This window comes from Polistes fuscatus, unplaced genomic scaffold, assembly GCF_010416935.1.
Source record: "Polistes fuscatus isolate 324 unplaced genomic scaffold, CU_Pfus_HIC Scaffold4, whole genome shotgun sequence".
Lineage (NCBI taxonomy): Eukaryota > Metazoa > Arthropoda > Insecta > Hymenoptera > Vespidae > Polistes > Polistes fuscatus.
Window position 1 is genome coordinate 5,078,127 of NW_025113118.1, and position 13,300 is coordinate 5,091,426.

Here is a 13,300-nt window from a genome sequence, read left to right on the forward strand (position 1 = left end):
AGAGAGAGAGAGAGAAAGAGATAGAGACATAGAAAGAACTATGCATGCGCCATCTGTGATAATGAAAGGAAACTTCTTGCGGTAGGTTGTACTTGTGCACGACCTCGAGCCCGGATTTGTGTGTTCTAGAAGAAATGGACGGAGATTTTTTATAATGTACGCCATAAAAGGTATATTTTGTTAAAACTTTACAAACAAAATCACTTTATTTATTAATGTTGTTTAAACATCGAAGATTCATTCAACAGCTTTCCCAGCTTTTCCCAGTAATTTATTGTTAAGACAATCTTAAATCAAATGCGACTGTCATCAAACATTTTTGCTTGTATAATTTACAGCTTTTGATAATTTATACCATAAACTATTTGCTAGTTTGTAATACTTATTGCGAGAAATAATTCATGCGTAAGAGTAATTTTGTAAAGTCTAAACATATATTTATTTTGTATTTGCAAATTAGAATATATTATCAACATAATTTTATATATGTATATATATGTGTGCTTTATCATAGATTACAGTAAATAATTGAAGTATTTTTATCTTAATATCCAGAGAAAAGTATAAGAAAATCGATCAACAAGATAAGTGTTAAAATATAAATTTAAGTAAAACTGCCTTCGCAGAGCGACGGTCATAACAAGTATAAGATCAACATGCCGTCCACTTGTGGAGATGGTATAGATATACAAGGTATTAATATAAACATATATTTTAATGTGTTCTATTAAAAAATCGTAATATTCAAAGATATTATTTATATAATCTTTTTGTAGTCAGTGTAATAGATGGTATATCGAGTACAGATAGTATTGGAACGCAGAGCGATGTCTCTGGGCATACTACGGTATCAGGAAGGCCTAGGATGGATGTAGCATGTGTATTAGATCTACAACAACCAGAACATCTTGCACAACGAAAAAGAGCCTTGGAAGAAGTTAAGCAAGCATGTCTCTTAGTTAATGCAAACATGCATCATATACAGGTACTTTTGATTAAAATAATATTATGTAATAATTACACAATAAGTTTTACCAATACAAGTACAATAGACGTATTTTAAATGTTATATAATATCAGACTACTTTTTATTACAGTTTGAAAAGCTCGATTTTGGAGAAACTAATGTATTAGATACATTTTATAACGCAGATGTAGCTGTGGTTGATTTAAGTATTCAATTACAACAATCTGCATTATTCTATCATTTGGGTGTAAGGGAAAGCTTTGGTATGAAAGAAAATATCTTGCTTCACAACGATGTGGATACAGAAGCTACAATTAGACTCAAGGTATGTATGTTTTAATATTAATTATAAATTACATGACTTCTTATAATGCAATTGATACAAATAATGCACTAAATCAGTATGCGTTAGACAACAAAAATATTTGTGTAATTGTTAATGAATGTGAAATGGAAAAAGAAACATTTTATATTAGCCACATAAAAAATTAGGTCTAGAAGTTTTACACCCTATTTAATATAGATATGTAGATGTCAATAATAAATATAGTGATCAATACTTTATACAATATTACAATATGTATAATAACCTTGTACATTTATTAGAACTATAATAGTCACACTGAAACCATGATCTTAATTAAAGGTCTAATAAATAACTATGTACTATGAAACCAATCCTATCTTACAATTAGTGAAGATCTTATTACACACGTTACGAAATTTAGTTAACTATATATCTTATTAAATCATATTCTTTTAAAAATTACTTTGCCTTTTATATAAATTAATTAAGATTTTCAATTATTATTTTTTTTATATTCAATTTCTTAGTTAAAGTTATTGAATATGAATTATAAAATTATATCAATTTATTTACTAATAAAAATAGTACAAATCTTACATTTAGATAAAAATATATATTATGATAAAAGTTATTTGAAATGATGATGATGATTTGCGCGCACGCCGCACATGTGCAATATGTCTTATTATCTTCACAAGTCTCATACTTCGTCATTCTCGTATCTACAGTTGAACGGATTATATTCAGGTCTTTATTATTTTCACGTTAAATTGTGTTAATAATTAAATAGTTCATATATATTATCATTATCTTACGTTAATTAATAATTATCAATTACTATCGCCAATATTTGAAGTAGGACTCATAAAATTCACAGTACCACATAAAAACTTTTGAAATTATCAAAATTTTGTTTAAAAATATTATCAACAAATAATCGAGTAAATTCTTGTTAATACAATCTGTACATTTAGACAATCTTACCACGTACCTAATATGTAGTTCTACCATGTATGGAACTGAAAAACATGAGCTCATGCTCTTAATATAGCAGTTATCCATTGTGCTTGCTGGCAGTACGCGGTAATCGAAATTGCTCTATATTTTTCTTCTAAAGTGCAATTTATATTTACATGTGTATTTAAATTATTATCAAAATTCAATTGTTTAAATTATACATTTGTAGCAGATATAAACAGAAATTATATCTTATAAAGTGAGATTAAATCAAGTTTAATTGTAATAGTGACAAATTGAGCATTAAAGAAACATGAATAAATCTAAAGTAATGTTTTAATATACTTTCTTATAGTATATCTCAATAAAATAACTATAATGTAGATTAAATAATTGTTACAGTTGTCGTGTGGTAGTTACACTTTCGTGTCATATCGTGTAATTGAGTGTGGTTCTTGTGTTGCTACCAGTCCAGCAACTAGTAGAATTACAGGTGAAGAATCCATAGATCCAAAACAACATCTTACATTAAAATTAAAGAAATTATTTCAAGATGTTGAAGTACAATCCAAGTAAGTTTAACAATAATATTTTACAATAAAATATATCATATAATTTAGTATATAAATTGTTGCTATCTGTGATTCAAAAGATAATTTGCATTCATAAATAATTAGATCATAATAAAAAAAGACCTATTACCCATTTGTTATCCTTATCTTATCTTTCTCAGGTATATACTTATCATTTTAAAATCAATAGTCTTTGTATATTATTTTGTATCATTTAAATATAAGTTTTTATACTATTAAACAAAATTGATATCTTTAACATAAATTGTCATGTCTGATATTTTTAGAGCTCACATGAAAGAAAAATTCTTAGCAGACTTACGAAAAGCACGTGAAACTTATTCGGGAGAAGAGCTCTCTAGAGCCTTGAACAACATGCGTAAACGTTTGGATGATCCCAATGTTCTCTCTGGAGAAGTGGTGCTTAATGTACTCATTTCATTTCGAGAAATCCAGGTAATTTGTATTTGTAATATAAAATAATAAGAAATAATAACAAATGTAATATATTTGTTCTAGGGTTACGATGCAATGGTACAATTGGTTGACGATTTAAAAACTATACCTACGCATAAAAATTATATTAATACCCCTGCCATTCGTTACTTATATGCTTTTGCATTAAACAGACGAAATAAAGAAGGAGATAGGGAAAGAGCTTTGAAAGTTATTGAAAAAGCATTAGAAAAAAAAGAAAATCATGTACCAGACATGTTGTGCTTGTGTGGAAGGATATATAAGGATAAGTTTGTTGAAAGTAGACATACGGATCAAGAAAGTTTAAAAAATGCTATTCATTGGTATAGAAAAGGTTTTGAGGTAATATTTATATATATATAATATATATGTCTACACATATGGTGTTCTTCAGCCAATGCATTGCCTTGAAATGATGGATTTTTAGGATTAAAATGATAAAAGTCTTTAAAAAATACTAAAAGAAATTGATAATTCCTAAGGTACATATAAATGATCAAGAAAAAACTAGTCTATAGATTATCTTTTTGAAATCTATACTGTAAAGAGCTATAATAATACTAACTCTTTGTAGGAATCAAGCCAATATAAAATAATGCAATTATGATGAACTTGTACCATATGATTACATATGTGAATATTATCCTATTATTATAAGTTCTTAACATTTAGAAATATCGGTTATATTTTTAACAAACAAGCATGAGTTAAGGTGGGTGGAACTTCAATCATTCAAAATAATAATAATTATTATTATTACATGTATTATATTGGATATAATGTATTTGAGCATAGTTATTGTTTAGTAAGCTTTTTATTTATTTTCTACACTTATGTTTTGCGTATGGTATAAGTTTATTATCATTTAATTTTTCCTTGATTATATTACTTTAATTGATTACGAAAATTATTTTGTATTTGTGACTGTCTGCATCTTTATCATTTATACAAATAGACAAATCAATTATCAATTTCTTAGCTTATAGCATTCATACTTTCGTTTGTTGCTTTGATTTCAGGAATCTATTTTTCCAAGTTGATTCAATGGCTGTTGAATATTATATGTAACAGCATAAGTAATTATAAATTACATCAAGCATCACAGTATTCAGCATGATTACAATTTTTGACCATTAGGTTCAACCAAACGAATATGCCGGTATAAATCTTGCAACACTGTTAGTTATAGCAGGAAATGAATTTTCGAAGAGCGAAGAACTACAACATATAGGAATGGTATTGAATAACTTAATCGGGAAAAAGGGCAGCCTGTCAAGTTTAAAAGACTATTGGGATGTCGCAACTTTTTTCGAGATTAGTGTGCTAGCAGAAGATTACTCTAAGGCTATTCAAGCTGCTGAATGTATGTTCAAACTGAAGCCACCCAACTGGTATGTATAACAAATATTTTTATAATTTTGTTTATCAAATAACTATTATACAAAAATGATGAGTTTTCTATATGAAAGTGATTTCGTTATAGGTACCTGAAGTCAACTATTGGCAACATATCCTTGATAGATAGGTTTCGGAAAAAAAATGAAGAGGCTGAAGCTTCACCTGAGGAGCAAATATTTGGTTTCTGGATGGACTACTTTGTGGAAGCCACAAAACCGGAAGTTGGAGATAGTATACGGTTTCCAGTAAGTTGATAAATGGAATCGTTCTACAAAGGATCCAGTTTTCAATTTGGAAGACTATGGCTTATAGTATTGCATTACGAAACCAGCTTGCTTCTGTACATTTTTGGTCAAAGTAAGAATAATATAAAATGCTTTTCTGTGCAGGTCCTTAGATTAATTAATTTTTATTAATGAATTTTTTATTTTAAATTAATTCATTGAAAGGATATTGTTTTTTGTATTTTCTGTTATAGCTTCTGGTGTTAGAGCCAACGAAAATTTTAATGCCAAGTTACGTCAACGTCAATCTTGGTGCGGAAGAAAAGTCCATTCAAATCTGGAACTTATGCTTGGATAACATGAAAAATAACTGCAAGCAAGTACACGATTGGTTGTTTACTGCAAACATGATCCGAAGTGTGAGCCTATATAAAAGAGATGAGAGATGTCTCTTTTTATACGTTCATCAAAACTCTGATGATTTCCAAATGTATTTGCCATCTGTACAATGTAGGCAAAGATTTTATGACTTGATCTTAGAAATGACCAGAGATCAAGAAGGTATGGTTGCAGATTTGGATGCTTACATGACCGATGATCGTATGAAGGTCAGTGATTTTATAATTAATAGAATTAGCATTAAAAAATTAAAAGTTCTATAAAAATTTATTATGTAATATTTATATTTATATATTTTCAGTTTGAATATGAACTGGATGATCAAAATAAAAGAATAATACTTGGAAAAGGGACATATGGTGTCGTGTATGCAGCTCGTGATTTAAATACTCAAGTGCGAATTGCAGTAAAAGAAATTCGGGAACGGAATCTGGGAGATGTTCAGCCTTTACACGAAGAAATTAAATTACATAGTCAGCTGAGACATAGGAATATTGTTCAATACTTGGGGTCAGTGAGCGAGGATGGATACTTCAAAATCTTTATGGAGCAAGTCCCAGGAGGTCAGTATTAAAACATTTTTCTAATTGAAAAAAAAAATGATTAATGTTTATATATTTATTTTTTTCTTATTTAGGAAGTCTATCAGCCTTATTACGGTCTAAATGGGGTCCATTAAAAGAAAATGAATCAACAATATCATATTACACTAAACAGATTTTAGAAGGACTTAAATATTTACATGATCAAAAAATAGTTCACAGAGATATTAAAGGTTCATATAAAAAATTAAATTTATATGATCTTTGATAAAAAATTGTTAATATCTTATTCATACATATTTTGGGTTTTAATTTTTAGGTGATAACGTATTAGTTAATACTTATAGTGGTGTAGTGAAAATCTCAGACTTTGGTATGTCTAAACGTTTGGCTGGTCTTTGTCCAAGTGCTGAAACATTTACAGGAACTTTACAATACATGGCACCAGAAGTTATCGACAAAGGTCAACGTGGTTATGGTGCACCTGTAAGTAAAAATATATTTCTCTATCTAATGTAAGATATCAATACAATTATTTTACCATAAATTGTGATATTAGGCTGACATTTGGTCTTTGGGGTGTACTATAGTTGAAATGGCGACAGGAAAGCCACCATTTATCGAATTGGGCTCTCCTCAAGCAGCTGTATTCAAAGTAAGTAAAAGATATTTTTTATAAAAAATATAATAATTATCAAATACTTATTTATTTTTCACAGGTTGGATACTATAAAATACATCCCGAAATACCGTCTGAATTATCCGAGAGAGCCAAAAGTTTTATATTAAGATGTTTTGAACCAAATCCTGATGTGAGAGCAACCGCTGCCGAATTGTTAGAAGATCCATTCTTAAACGAGTATGCTATATTTTAAATTAATTGAATTATTATTTATAATATACTAAAATGTTAATATTACTATACTCACTTTATATTTATTATTTACAGGAAAAAGAAAACTAGTAGATTAGCAGCACCACCGGACTTTAGTAGAAGCATATCTGTTCCTGCAGATAGAGTGGACCGTTTGGGAAAGTGCGACAAAACAAATAATAATCATATTATAACTACTGTTGCGATGCAAACATCACAATCAGATGACAGGTACGGTTGATATTTAAAATGATTAAAATATCATTTTGTTTACAGCTTGAGATCACTTTATCCCTGAGTCATTACATTTTACATTCATTTAATGCTTGAACTCGGTATATATGAAGCTTTAATGCCAACATTATCATTGTGATATTGTTAATTGATAACTGCTTTTAAATATTATGTATAGTCCCAAAAGCTTCGAGATATAATTATCTATTTATGATACAACACAAAAATACATACACTATATATGTAATATAATCTTATAATTTTATAGAATATGCGAATATTTCAGATATACATACATATAAATTCAAATTCTAAATATATGGAAGAAATATTTATCAAATTTAATTTGATAATTTTTTATTTATTTATTTTTGTAAAGTAGCAGTATAATTAACATGACTAAAAATGATACTTTGTTTAATAATAATATTCTCAAAGATATCAATCTTATGTTGGATATAATTATAATTGGTATTTATATAATTAACAAAGGTATTATTATATATAATATTTAATAATTAAGAATTGCATGTAGTGGAGGGCTAACCAAGTCAAGCCCATTGAGAGAGCGCAGTCCAGCTCATCTTCTGTCTCCCATCAGCATGCCAACTACAACTCTTTCTTTTAACAGGTATGATACCTTTATTGAATAATATTGATGTAATGTGAACATATACATTATAAACTTTATTGATCTTTTATATTATGATGAAAATGTTTTCACATTATTTACAATTGTATGAATACACAATTATTTTTTGAAATCTTTCATTGCCTCATATCACACTTTAATTATGGATAATAATATTCTCCTAAACAATTCCTGCAAAAATCTATGTGATGCTTTTTATTCCTGGACTTACATGTGGTGAATGATTATTGCTTTATCAAACTATTTACATGTAAAATATTTAAACAGGGGCATATGGTACAAATAAATTATAATTATTCTTTCCATAATGTTATTTTGATCTATGTGTATAAATTAGTGGAAATTATGTGTGAATAGAATAGATATATGTATGCTAAAATAAGTTACTCTTTATTAACAAATTATATTAAATATTACTTGAAGTATTTTATAAGGTGTAACAGATAGATATAATATTTGTTTTCTTTCAATTTCTAGCACAATAGGTAATACACCATCAATAGAAACAAATGAAAGCGATACAGCCGGAGCTTCTATAACCAGAAGAAGTTCTTCTGGTGGATTATTATCACCGGAAGTTGAATTAGGAGGTGAGTATGTTCACATAAATAACATTTAAAATTTGTTAATAAAGTAATCGAATAAATATCCGATTAATTGTAGGGCAATCAGGACATAAATCTGGAGAAGAACAAGAAGGGTTTTATCTATTGAAAAAAGATAGTCAAAGGAGAATGACACTGACAAGAGTTCTCAGTCAAGATGAAACAAAAATTTGTGAGGTTTGGATGAGAGGTATACATCAAGATGTTGGCCAAACTGTTTTACGCATGGTAATTCTACAATATACATTTTTAAATAATGATTATTATTCATTACAATTAATAATTTTAAAATTACTTTTAGAATCATTTGATATTATTGATGCGCGGATTAAAAGACTACATTTCTGAACAAAATCAAGAAGTTATTATAACAGCTATACGCACATTAAAAGAAGAATTAGATTTTGATTCAACAGCAATTAATCATCTTCAACTAGCTATTTACTTGTTCCAAACAGCAGTGAATGAAGTTTTAAGAATGCACAGCATTAAACCACATTGGATGTTTGCATTAGATAATTTAGTAAGAAATGCAGTTCAAGCAGCTATTACAGTATTGTCGCCTGGTGAGCTTTTCTTTACTTTCTCATACATATATGTTTGCTCCATTCATTTCAATTTAAATCATAAGATTAAATATTTGAAATTCTATCTTAGTATATGAAATGATTTATAAAAATCTCTCGTATAAGATGTAATTATAATTATTTCTTATTAAGACACTTCGACAAACATAAATTATAAATGAACTTTTCTATATTGTATTTTATAGAACTTGGAGCAAATTTATTGGGACAAGAGCGTGTACAACCTGGTGGTCAAGGTCCTGAAGAGGGTTCTACATCTGGTGTTTCAACAGTAAATTCTATGAAATCTCAGAAAACAGCTGATTCTGTTGACAACAAATATTGGAAAGAATATCACGATCAAATGGGAACATTAAAAATGGAAAACATGAAGTTATTACAAGAATTGTTAGATTGTCAAAAATCATATCAAGTATTATTGCAACAGGCTTTAGAAGAACAAAGAGCACAAATGAATACACTGACTCATTTCTGTGAGAACATTAATAGAAAAGCCTTAAGACAAGAATCAGGGTAAGCATTCTCAAATGTAGTTTTTTTTTATTTAATAAAATATTATATAATAATTTAAGAAGATAATTAATATTATTATTTTTGCCCAGTTATAATTCTACTATCTCTGGTTGCAAAAACGGGACTGATCAAACAGATTCATTACAAACAGTTAATTCAAATCCTATAAATTCTTCATACAGAGATGGAGCACTTATCAATTGGTTGCAAGATCTTCAAATAGATGAAGTATCAATCGATAGAGTAAATATTATATTTATATCTTTTTCACATTCAAAAATTAACTGATTATAATTAAATTTAATTTTAATTATCACTATTTGTATTATAGTTTATGTATGAGCAATACACTTTGGAAGATGTTTTAAATTATTTTACGAGGGATGATATTCGAAGACTCAATTTAAGGTAATCGTATAGATTGTTGTTAGAAGTATACGATCTAATTATAAAAATGTTGAATATAATTTTATCTTTGTATGTACAGAGGTGGCGTTGAGCTAAGGATATGGCAAGCTATATTGAAATATAGGAGGGATCAGGAAGATAAAAAATAAAGAAAAGATTAATAAGTACCTATCACTATATTTTACAAAGAGTTATTATCTGTATAAAATGTTTTCTAGCAGGGTAACGTACTTTCGTCAAGTCTGATTACTATGAAATAATCAAATGATATATTTCGTTCGGTGTGTCGCTTGACAAATAGAATACGTTGAACTTCCACTTGAGATCATGAGTGACACGATGATGTTAGTAGTATATCGAGTAGTTCCTAACTATCGATTAGTTGCAGATTACTATTGTAAATACCAATAATTAATATTGCAATAATTTGTTATTTTTTCTTCGTGCAACCATTTGTTAAATTTATGTAACTCAGTATTTTTCATCGAACATACGCATCATGATGCATACGTCTTAACGATACAGAGTTTGTAGTTTTTTATTCGTTCTATGTCACATTCAACGTGATCATGTTTTTTCCCTTCAAACGGGAAATATTATGTTTATTTTTATCCAAGTTTTCAAATAAGTTATTTGTCATTCATCGTATACTCAGGAATCGACAATACAAATCTGCCATGCAAATTAGTGCATAAATCTCCACTGCAGAATCAAATGATTAGAAGAATTGATAATGTTATAGTAAAAACATAAAACAAAAATCAGTGAAATAATTATCAAAAATATTTATATTATCAATACTATAACTCAACTGAGAAAGATTATATTTTAAAATGTAATATTAGATTATTCTCTAACAGGAAATGTTTCTATGTCGTCTAATGCTTCCTCGCGAACGAAATTGTTTTCAGTGCCTTGTAATACTACGGTTATAGTACAAGAAATAATATTTATTGTTTCTCGTCTTACATGTTGTCTTAAATCTGTATATTATATATTATATCTATATATTTTTAAATAACAGAACACACAAAGAGAGAAAAAGAAAAAAGAGACAAAATAGTCTTCCGCACTTAAAATAACTGATACACATGATACGATTAATCAAGTAAATTATTTTTGCTTGTTAACAAATCATTTCTTTTTTTAAATGATATACGATCGAAAAAACAATACTTGATATTACTTTGAACGTCGATCGATTCGTTACGATGCAAGTGCCTACTTTGTCAATGAAATATTTCAAACTTTTCACGTACTCTGCGATATATTCTATATACATACATACATATATATATGATAATGGATAGATCAATTGTTAATATCACTTCTTGTCATATCAGACTATCGAAGATGAACGTTATCATCGTGACGAGATATTTGCTCTCGATTTTTACATACATTAACGAGAGTGGATAAGTTGTTACACTGTTAAAGTATTGTTATTTCTGTCGCATAATAGAATTATCGTCGTTGATCTTAACACATTTGCAATAAAGAATTAAATGAATATTATGCCGAATTTTGTAAATCGTAATAAGAGTTCATTTCAATTATCTCCCGACGCTACGAATGAAATAATCCGATTAATACTATTTAATCAATCTACTGTAACGTTTGATTACTACAAAAAAAAGGAAGAAAAAACAAAACGCAAAATAAAATTAAAAAAAATATATTCATCTAGCGAGGTACTTCGGTTAGCTCGTGTAGCAGGAAAAACGGTAGACAATTACCGTGAAAATTGTAAAAGTTGGAGTCCGTTCTGCGAGGGGGTTGAAGTAGAGAAAGTCGACGCATTCATTTAAAACGCATAAAAGTTTCTGTCGGCTGGTACGCGTGGTTGGCCTTATTTTTTATTTTTATTTTTATTTTTATTTTTTTTTCCAACCATCAAAATGCCTTTTTTATCGCTCTCCTTTTTCTTGTTCCCGCGTGTATGCGTCGGTGCGGAAAAAAGCTACGGTATGAAATATTCACAGGGGTATCCCTGAATGTTAACCGAATACCTTCGATCTCTGGTTCTTTTGTGTAGCTCACGAAAGGGGTGTATTTGCATGCGCCGTCAAATCATTGCCTCTAAAAGCTAATCGAACGCGGAGATAAAACATTGCACCCTTCTTACTCTTCATCATTGAATACCGCCGTTGTATTGGAAATCGTTTCTCAATCGTTTTTTAAAATTAAACTCTTTCATCAAGATCCATAAGAAATTTTTTAAACATAGTATTTTTATAAAACATTTGTAAATAAAATATATTTTGTTCTTGTATTCTTTTATATATATATACAATTCTAAACAGAAAATGTCGATTAATAAACGACAATTAATTATTCGTAGTGATTAACATTATCGAGATGGAACTATAATATATCAGCAAGTATAATTTTTACAAGTACTATGGACAGAAAAAGAAGGAAGAAGAAGAGGACAAAATAAAAGCCGGTTCTCTTATAAGCGTTGCTTTTATGATCTCGTTGCTCTCCTGGAGAATCGATATTACTCTCGAGGAACGCAGAGCGAGAGCTCTTATCGTCGTAACGCGGTTATCGAGGAATATTTTTCTTCCACGCCTATCTATCGAATTGGCAGGGAGCAGCTGTTATTGCAACACGACCCTGGCGAGCCCTTGTCATCATTAGCAATTCCATAACGAAAGTCTGGCCGTTTTAAGGGCGAGAATCTATTCCTTTTTCTTTCTCTTCCTCTTTTATATTCCCATTCTTTTTCTTTCTTTTCCCTTTCTATCGAACGATCGCGTTTTTGCAAATATAAATGTAAATGCTTAGATTCCGAAGGGGTTTGCTTGTTGTTGCTTCTTTTCCATCCTCCTCCTTCCCTTCTTCTTCTTCTTCTTCTTCTTTCTTTCCCTCCGTTTCTTTTCTTTTCTTTTTCTTCATCTTCGTAAGATTCGTAAAATATGAAATCGCAAATAAGGGAGTGGTAGAATAGGTGGATGGAGGTGAATCTCAGAAAAAAAGGAAAAAAAAGTAAGAGTTTTACCGTCAAGCCGTTCTCGATCGTGCTTTTCCTCGATATGGGGGGTTAGTCCGTTGCTCATCCTAGCGTATTATCAAATCAGTTTTCCTCTCTTCATCTTCTCTCTTCGAATACGCTACTCCCCTTATCCACACTTTTTCTTTTTCTTTTTTTTTTCCTTTCCCAACGGCAATACGTCAAAAAACTTCCTTACGAATCGTTGCACATTTTCTTCCCCAAATCCCGTCACTAAAGATTATTTTTTAATATTCCCCGACGATATCCTTCCTCAAATGGATTAACAACCAAAGATTTTACAACGATCGCTTTATTTTTCTTATCCTTTCCTTAACCTGAAAATATCTAATTTGATTAAACTATCAACGGCTCTTTTTAGGAAACTATTAAATGCTAGATCATTCAGTTTCTATGTAAATCCGAGTCTAGAATTGTGTATGCAGTCAGAAGCGTCCTTTACTTCGGGTTCTTTGAAATCGCAAATAAAGCGGTGCAAACGAGCGCCGAATCAGAAGCCACCCCCGAAATGATTCCGGCCGAGCGTGAAAGGGAGGTTTCACCCCGATCGAGCTACAAATCCTGCTTT

The 13,300-nt window shown here is 29.4% G+C and overlaps 1 protein-coding gene across 4 annotated transcripts; it reads left to right on the forward strand.

Moving 5' to 3' along the window:
* The first annotated feature begins 59 nt into the window (after positions 1–59).
* Positions 60–11,253, forward strand: LOC122520818 (mitogen-activated protein kinase kinase kinase 15). Of its 4 annotated transcripts, none has more exons than XM_043641096.1 (24): positions 60–170; positions 556–693; positions 777–985; positions 1,098–1,292; positions 2,634–2,803; positions 3,091–3,259; positions 3,323–3,622; positions 4,418–4,671; positions 4,764–4,923; positions 5,157–5,510; positions 5,603–5,864; positions 5,939–6,076; positions 6,163–6,329; positions 6,403–6,498; positions 6,563–6,702; positions 6,793–6,948; positions 7,475–7,582; positions 8,081–8,193; positions 8,267–8,436; positions 8,510–8,774; positions 8,981–9,308; positions 9,398–9,551; positions 9,640–9,716; positions 9,796–11,253. In XM_043641096.1, the coding sequence occupies exons 2-24, from the start codon at positions 657–659 to the stop codon at positions 9,863–9,865; spliced, it is 4,092 nt and encodes a 1,363-aa protein (XP_043497031.1). In that variant the 5' UTR covers positions 60–170; positions 556–656; the 3' UTR covers positions 9,866–11,253. The 4 variants fall into 4 exon arrangements, with proteins under 4 accessions (XP_043497031.1, XP_043497034.1, XP_043497032.1 ...); XM_043641099.1 differs by having other exon boundaries at positions 7,487–7,582; XM_043641097.1 differs by having other exon boundaries at positions 627–693.
* Positions 11,254–13,300: the final 2,047 nt, after the last annotated feature.

Excerpts from the sequence above, each read along its gene's own strand:
- LOC122520818 (XM_043641096.1), top strand. The coding sequence starts at position 657 with ATGCCGTCCACTTGTGGAGATGGTATAGATATACAAG. Across the intron at positions 1,293-2,633 it reads AAGCTACAATTAGACTCAAG|TTGTCGTGTGGTAGTTACAC; the intron begins GTATGTATGTTT and ends TAATTGTTACAG. Across the intron at positions 9,552-9,639 it reads ATGAAGTATCAATCGATAGA|TTTATGTATGAGCAATACAC; the intron begins GTAAATATTATA and ends TTTGTATTATAG.